This window comes from Rattus norvegicus, chromosome 13 (assembly GCF_036323735.1).
Source record: "Rattus norvegicus strain BN/NHsdMcwi chromosome 13, GRCr8, whole genome shotgun sequence".
Classification (NCBI taxonomy): domain Eukaryota; kingdom Metazoa; phylum Chordata; class Mammalia; order Rodentia; family Muridae; genus Rattus; species Rattus norvegicus.
In genome coordinates, this window is record NC_086031.1 from 42,458,875 (window position 1) to 42,467,144 (window position 8,270).

At 40.8% G+C, this 8,270-nt stretch overlaps 1 protein-coding gene across 1 annotated transcript in view; it reads right to left on the minus strand.

Moving 5' to 3' along the window:
• The window catches only part of Dars1 (aspartyl-tRNA synthetase 1), a 55,117-nt gene extending 48,524 nt beyond the window's left edge, over window positions 1–6,593 (minus strand). The window contains exons 1-3 of the mRNA NM_053799.3: window positions 6,403–6,593; window positions 4,527–4,584; window positions 3,161–3,253 (exon numbers count right to left, since the gene is read on the minus strand). Coding sequence (NP_446251.1) covers window positions 3,161–3,253; window positions 4,527–4,584; window positions 6,403–6,468 — 217 coding nt within the window. The 5' untranslated portion in view covers window positions 6,469–6,593. The remainder of the gene's footprint in view (window positions 1–3,160; window positions 3,254–4,526; window positions 4,585–6,402) is intronic.
• Between the last annotated feature and the right edge of the window lie 1,677 nt (window positions 6,594–8,270).

The following is an 8,270-nucleotide window of genomic DNA, read 5'->3' on the forward strand; positions in this document are numbered from 1 at the left end:
ACTAGCAATCGCCTCTGTATTTGTCATGCTCTGGTACAGCCTCTCAGGAGACAACTATATCAGGCTCTTGTAAGCATGCACTTTTTGGCATCAGCAATATTGTCTGGGTTTGGTGGCTGTATGTATATAGGGTGGATCCCCAGGTAGGGCAGTCTCTGAATGGCCATTCCCTCAGTCTATGCTCCAAATGTTGTCTCCATATCCTCTCCTATGAATATTTTTGTTTTCCCCTTTAAGAAGGACTGAAGCATCCACACTTTGGTCATTCTCTTTTTGAGCTTCATATGGTCTGTGAATTGTTATCTTGTGTGGTTTGAGCTTTTGGGCTAATATCCACTTATCAGTGAGTGCATACTGTGTGTGTTTTTCTGTGATTGGGGTACCTCACTCAGGATATTTTCCAGTTCCATCCATTTGCCTATGAATTTCATAAAGTCATTGTTTTTGATAGCTGAGTAATATTCCATTGTGTAGATATACCACATTTTCTGTATCCATTCCTCTGTTGAAGGGCATCTGGGTTCTTTCCAGCTTCTGGCTATTATAAATAAGGCTGCTATGAACATAGTGGAGCATGTGTCTTTGTTGTATGTTGGAGCATCTTTTGGTTATATGCCCAGGAGTGGTATAGCTGGGTCCTCAGGTAGTACTATGTCCAATTTTCTGATATTCCAAGACAAAACACATTTACACAATATCTTTCCACTAATCCAGCCCTACAAAGGATAATAGATGGAAAACTCCAACACAAGGAGGGAAACTATACCCTAGAAAAAGCAAGAAAGTAATTTCTTTGCAACCAACCCAAAAGAAGAGAGCCACACAAACATAATTCGACCTCAAACAACAAAAATAATAGGAAACAACAATCACTGTTCCTTAATATCTCTTAACATCAATGCACTCAATTCCCCAATGTAAATTAAAAAAAAAATCCATTAAAAAATATTTTAAGTGAAAGGGACTTGGCCAGAAATAGCCTAGAGAGAGTGAAAATAGTGCTCCCAAAAGACACTGATTATTTAAGAGAAATCTAAGTGTCAGGCACAGGATGCCTCCCTCAAACTGTCTTAGGCAGTTTTCTATTTCTAGGACAAAGCACCATGGCTGTCGCTGGAGCGATGGCTCAGTGTTGAGGAGCACTTCCTGTTCTTCCAAAGGATCTGGGTTGAATATCCAGCTCACAACCGTCTGTAATATAGTTTGTAAGGTATTTGATACCCTTGCACCAATGCCAATAAAATAAAAGTTAAAACAAAATGTTGTAAATGATATAAATGCTGTTATACAGTATAAAATAAACAAAAAAATCAGGTTTATCCTAAAACAACTTCAAAATGTCATTTTAAACTTTTTTTCCCTCAAGGAAGTCTACCCAGGCTGGAATTTCTATTTTACTGGGACCATAGATCTCAGCTTCACTGATGAATTTAAAAGCTGAATAGAGAAGATAGAGAAATGCTCAGTGGTTAAGAGTATATATATTAAGAGAGCTCTACTCCCAGCACCCATATTGGATAATTCACAACTATGTGTAATCAGGTGCTAGGAGTCTTATGCCTCTGGGCTCAAAGAGTACCTTTACCCAAAACCAGATAATTAAAAATAATATAAACTGGGGTTGGGGATTTAGCTCAGTGGTAGAGTGCTTGCCTAGCAAGCGCAAGGTCCTGGGTTCGGTCCCCAGCTCCGAAAAAAAGAAAAAAAAATAATATAAACTTATACCACAAAAACCAAAACAAACAACTAAGCAAACAAAAGAAAACAAAACCGAAGAGTCATGGATGAGATTTCTTTTTAAAGAGGGGAGGGGAATAACAGGTCTTAAGGGAAGCCTTGGTCACATGGATTCACTCTTCTTCCTTTATTTGAATAAAGTATGAGGCTGGACAGACGGCTCAGCAGGCTCAGAGCACTTGTTCTCTCAGAAGAATGGAGTTCAGCTTCTACCACCCATGTCAGACACTCAATAAATAAAACAATCTTAAAAGAAAAGGATCGAAGCATAGTGGTACACATCTTTAATCCTAGCAAAGGCAGGTTGATTTCTGTGAGTTCAAGACCAGTCTGATCTACATAGAGTTTCCAACAGCCAGGACTACACAGAAAGACCCTGTCTCCAAAAACAAACAAACAAACCAAACAACAAAAAGTGCCTGAGCTAAAGACAATGGCTCACACCTAGGTTCCAGTGCTCATATGCACATATCCACAAGAATACATACCATAAAGAAAATCTTTAATAGTTAAAAAAGAGAAAAAGCAAGCGTCAGGTTCCCAGTCAACTGAGAGAGAGAGGCAGTCAACTACATATGATTATCTGTTGCTTGGTTCAAACTGTCACCAATTTAAAACTATCACTACACTACTCAAAGTCTGACAACAGTATTCATTTGCTTAAGAATTTGATATTAGAATAGACAAACTCTTAATAATAATTAATGGTATTGGAAAGCATGAGTATAAAATGGCAGAATTTTAAAAATTATATGCATATATTCATCTGTAATAAAATGCTTTAAAAAACGCACTAAATAAGTTCTTCTGAAGAGACAAAAATGACTTAGCTTGGGGCTGGAGAGATGGCACAGTAGTTAAGAGCACTAGCTGCTCTTCCAGAGGTGCTGAGTTCAATTCCCAATAACCACATGGAGGCTCCCAACCATCTAGGATCTAATGTCCTATTCTGTAATTCAGATATACATGGAAATAGAGCACACTCATACACAAAAACTACATAGAAGTGAATTAGAAAAGTCTGTTCTGTCCTCTTCATGTATGTATAGGCATGATTAAATTAGAAAAGCGGGAAGATACAAATGATGTTTCTCCTGATGTTTCTTTTGATATTCTCTTATCTAAATAATTACAACTATAAATATAGGATGTGGGGATAGAGAGACAGAAGTTAGGAAAATGCACTGCTTTTACTCAGGACCCATGCTCCATTCCCCAAACCCAAATTCGGTTAGGCAGCTCACAGTGCCTTGACCTTTAAGCCCAGGGCTTCGAGCCACAGCCCTCTCCTGGACTCTGCAGGCGCTGCACCATGCATACACACACCTGTATGAAGACACACCAGGAAAACACTTACACCCATGAAGATTTAAAGCAAACTGTATACGCATCCAAAGAGCTGTAACCGTTAAGCCAAACTTACCTTTTGCTCTGCTTGTATGAACTCTTGCACGGACCCAAACAACCTCATCAGCTTTTTGTACTGTCAGATCCTTAACTCGAACCAACACTCTATCTGTAACACACAGCAAAGCAATTTTAAAGTTCAGATTTACAGTGATAATGGTCTGGTAGCTAGTTTAAAAACTTGTTATCACAATATGCCTCCTTTATGAACTGCACTCCCTAATTATAATTTTCTACTATCTTCTTGCCTAAGACTACAATGAAAGGCTCCCAAGTATTCTTTCTCTAATTTAGTCTATACTGTGGTCATAAACATTTCACACTGCAAATTTGATGAACATTTTAAATGGCCAAATACAGGTACCTCACCTGCCTGGGCCAAAGCTAACAGGATGATTTGTGTCCATGCTGTAAAAACAGCCACCAGATGTAAATAGGCAAGCTACAAGGATCTCTGACAGGCCCGGATAATCGTGGTATCTCATTCCTTGGAACTAGTAACCCAGTGAAGCATTTACTAAAACTAATATATAAATGCTGGGGAAAGCCTCTTGAAATTTCCTACCTCAGGCTGAGATGGTATAGCCTCTCTAGTCTCTAATCCAGCAGGCTCTCAACCTGTTGGTTAAGACAGCTTTGGGAATTATGACCCTTTCCCAGGCCTCTACTTTATCTAAATACACTAGTTAGTCTCATAAGGCAAAGATGCTACTGTAGCGAAATGTGGTTCTCAAGGCCAAAGGCAAAGGAAACGAAAGAGGAATACTGTCAGTAGACTATGTACTAAGCGGACTTCTGCTGCGTCCACTGTGCAAATCCGGACGCACACACTGTGCAGGAGAGAAGACAGAGCAGCCTAAGGGTGTAAAAGAGAGATATGGCAGAGAAGTAGTGGCACTTGACTTTAATCCCAGCACTCAAGAGGCAGAGACAGGTGGATATCTTTGAGTTTGAGACCAGCTTGGTCTACAAAGCAAATTCCAGGACAGCCAGGGCTACAGAGACCCTATTTCAACAAACAAACCATAAATTTAAAAAGTAGATCTGGTTGGAGTGGTGGGGCATGCTGGTTAAATTAGCACTCAGAGGTATACAGGGCAAGTTCAGAAACTATAGGTCATTCTCAGCCACAGAGAGTTTAGGACCAACCTGGGTAATTATAATTTACAAGACTGTGTCTCCAAAAAGAAAAATTCTTTTCCAGATTAAGACCCGCTGGCTAAAAATGTTTTCAGAGTGTAAAGAATGAATGTCATTTAAACTTTTAAATGTCATCAATGAATGACATTTAAACTTTTCAAAGTTATTCCTTTGTAGTTATACTTTTAGTCAATCCTATTTTAAACTTCATGTTGTCCTAGAATTAAAAAGAAAATACTAACCTGGTTTTTCTTGTGATTGTATCATAGAGGATACCCCATATCTCTCTTTAGCATAATCCTAGAAAAAAAAAGATTTTTTGTAATATGACTTTTAATTTAAATACATAAATAAAAGCACCTAGAACTACAAATTTGTATTAATTTCCAAAAATATATTAAACTCAGCCATTTTAAAATATGTAAATGTATTCACTTATGTATGCGCTTACTGCAAACAGAAAAGCACCCAGTTTATGGTTATATATTTATTATATATACATATATGCATAGATGTATCATGCATAATAGTACTCCCAGGTATAATTTACACATGCATAAAATGCATCTTAACTACCTTATTCCAAAGGGAGATTAATCTACTTCAAAGAAGATATAAATTTCCCCAGTGAAGGGAGTAAGATGAAGTCCTACAGTTTTATTAACTTCCTATTACAGGAAGAGATGTTCAAAGAGAACCAATGCTTTGGGTAAGGTTTCTGAGCACCAGATGTTCAGTTCTTAGAAATTGGAGCTGCTTGATACACGCTGACTACAACTTTCCTTTTGTAAAACATGATCAGAAAATTCACCTGCTTCCTATTTCTAGAACCCAGCCTCATAATAACAGATTACATGAGTTAGAGAATGGCAATATTATCAAATTTCACGTAGTAAGTTAGGAACGGCAGCTGAAGTGCAGGCTATGAACTACACTTATTAGTTAGGCAGTCTTTCATTTTATCTTTCTTTACCTCGACAGTGATCTTAAGTCCCTTCCATGTATTTACAGAACTCTATTATGTCTACCGTATACTGTACCTTATACCTATTCTACTTACAAGGATGTGTTGATAATTTATACGACTAGACATACCAACACACAAAAATAATTTCTTAGGTTTTTGCAAGGTAGTTTTGAAAGACGTATGGAACAGTTTCTGTCTTTCTACATTCTCTTATCGAAATTCTCTCTTCAATACGAGAAACTTTTTCAAGCACGCCGAAATAAAACATGTTACGGGGCTTTTACCAAGCAATCACTTCTGAATATTAATAAAATACTTTTGCATAGAGTAAAGGGGCCACAGTAGAAAGACAGTCACATAGTGACATGTGCCACAAATAGGTGTGAACCAAAAGGGGGAAAAAAAGAAAAAAGTGTTACCGTTTCTATTTAGTAATTCACACTTCGGCAGAACTAAATATTAACTTATTATTCTGAGTTATGCTACAGTTACCAAATGCTGAGTTCTTCCATCAAAAACTTAGGGGCCAGGCACAGAATAAGGCCTAAGTATTACTACCTAATTTGGAGGATTTCAAACTTTGACTTCTGGAAAGTGCTAAAGGGATCACTGAGGGTTATCTCTGGGAACTACATTACCTACCCCACAGGGTCACTGAGAAAGGAAACCGAGATAACACGTGTTCGCAGCTGTCACAAGGAAAAGTCATTAAATACACGGGCAGCCAGTGTTGCAAAGGGTTGTCATTACTTGCCAGAACATTATGAGGGTTAAGAGGATATCGACTAGTGCTTTATCAAAAATTTCCGGGGACTGGGGTGGTGTGTTACGTGCAAGACGTGCTAACCTAGAAAGGCTCGTGTGACCCTAGCTGCAGCTACTTCCGGGTCAGTGAGCGCCACACGTTTCCCCGATCCCTCTACCCTCCCGGGAGCGCGTTTCTTCTAGGCCACGGTTCCAAGAGTAGCAGTCCCAAGTAGTTCGGGCCGCGCGCCCACACATGGCCCTGAGATCCTTGGGAGTATTGGCTTGCGGCGACACCTCACGCCGTGGCCTGCGCAAAGTGCCGACAGGAGCTCCCGAAGCAGCGCCCCGATCGCCCCACTCCCTCCCTCAGCGCGCTCCCCGACCCGGGGAAGGAGGAAACCCACTTCCGCCGCGTCCACGATCTCCCGCGGCTTCTCCTGACCCTTACGGCTGGCGTTGGCGCTGGGCATCAGGACACTGGATTGGGGGAGTGGATACCACCCTCCCTCGCAGGCTTCCGTAGGACAGGCTAAAAAACGTCTCCCTCCCGCAGGCTGGCCCTCCCAGTCCTTGTTTTAAGCCCCCAGACTCCGCGTGGAACCTCGGCTAGAAATATCGCGAGAGCTGCAGTCGAGCTCTCGCGCGCTGTCGCCAGCCCCTCCCTCTGCCCCGCCCACGGGAGCAATGGGAGTTTCCCAGAAGTGGGTGTGGTCTCGTGGGGTGGGCTCCGAGGTACCTTTCCTGTGGAGCCTCTTGACCTACCTACCTGCCCGGTTGCTCTAACTTCATTCCCGTTAATTGTCTTCCCCAAGTTCCCAAAGTCCCTCTTTTTTTTTTTTCTTTTTTAAGCTTAATTTTAATTAATTTAAAGATAGGGTCTGTATAGCACTGTCTGGTCCGGAACTCCCAAGTATCCTCCTGCCTCTGCTCCCTGAGAGCTGGGAATAAGAGTGTGAAATAGCACGAGCTTGCTTATTTGTTTGTTTGTTTGTTTAGAGACGGGGGTGGTGGTGGTGGTGGGTATCACTGTTTCACCCTCCCTTACAAACAACTTGTCAAAACATCCTGCAAGCAGGATGAAATCCCAGGCCGGGATTTCTGCTTTTGGAATGAATGACTTCACTGACCTTTGGGCCAGAGGAAGCCTCTGGGCAACCTGCTCCTCTCTGTGGGAACGCAGGATGCTGTGTTATAGGTAGGTAGGTTCCAGATGGAGTACTCTTGTAAAAAGAATTAACCTACGGGTTTTCCTTTGGCAATGCAAAATGTTGGTTGGGTGCGTCTTCGCTAAATTAGACTTTTAAAAAATGCTGTTGGTTTTGTTGAATGTAGACTTTGGTAATGCAGGACTGCAATTACAGCACTCAGGAAGCAGGGGTACAAGAGTGAGGCCAGCTTTGTTTGCATACATACTTCTTACTCTGCTGGACATCAGGTTTTAGCTGTCTTTGTCACAGTTCGGCCATCTGAAGTGTCTTTACTTGGCATTAAATGTCATGGTCAATACTCGTTAACAGGCTATAAGTGGACTCCCCTCCACAGCCCCACCTCATCCCCTCAAATGAAAGATCTCCAAGAACAACTTTACTTAGGTCTTGGCTATGGAGAATGTAATTTACTGTGTAATTATATGGGAAAATATGGTCCAAGTAACTGACCGATGATTGATTATAAATACCTGCTTTGTGCTAAGCACTATATAAGCCATTGGCAATAAAATGATTACTGATGGTTCATGTTCCTAACTCTGTCTGGGAACCCGAGCTGACCTTCTGTCTTGATGCAGGCTGACTCCCTAGAAGAGACACATTTTAATAGTCTACTCCCGTTTGCTCAAAACCGAAGAATGTACTCATTCCTTAGGGAATGATATTGAATACTTACGGTCAGTAACACATTCCATTATACTCAAGGGATTCCAATGAAGAAAGCATCTGTGAACTTGCTTTTTTTTTTTTTAAAAGAAGTATTTATTCTCTTAGGCTTAGTACTAATGTATGTGAACTGATCGACAAAAGTCAACATGTAAATTCTGTTGTCATTTGGTAGGGTGAGATTGTTATATTTCAGTGTGTCCACAAGACTACTTTCTTTTTTTTTTTTTTTTTTTTTTTTTGTTCTTTTTTTTTTCCGGAGCTGGGGACCGAACCCAGGGCCTTGCGCTTCCTAGGCAAGCGCTCTACCACTGAGCTAAATCCCCAGCCCCCACAAGACTACTTCCTGTGTCTTGTTTTCCTGCATCCTTCTTACTGTGGCCCCTTTGCTTTGATAA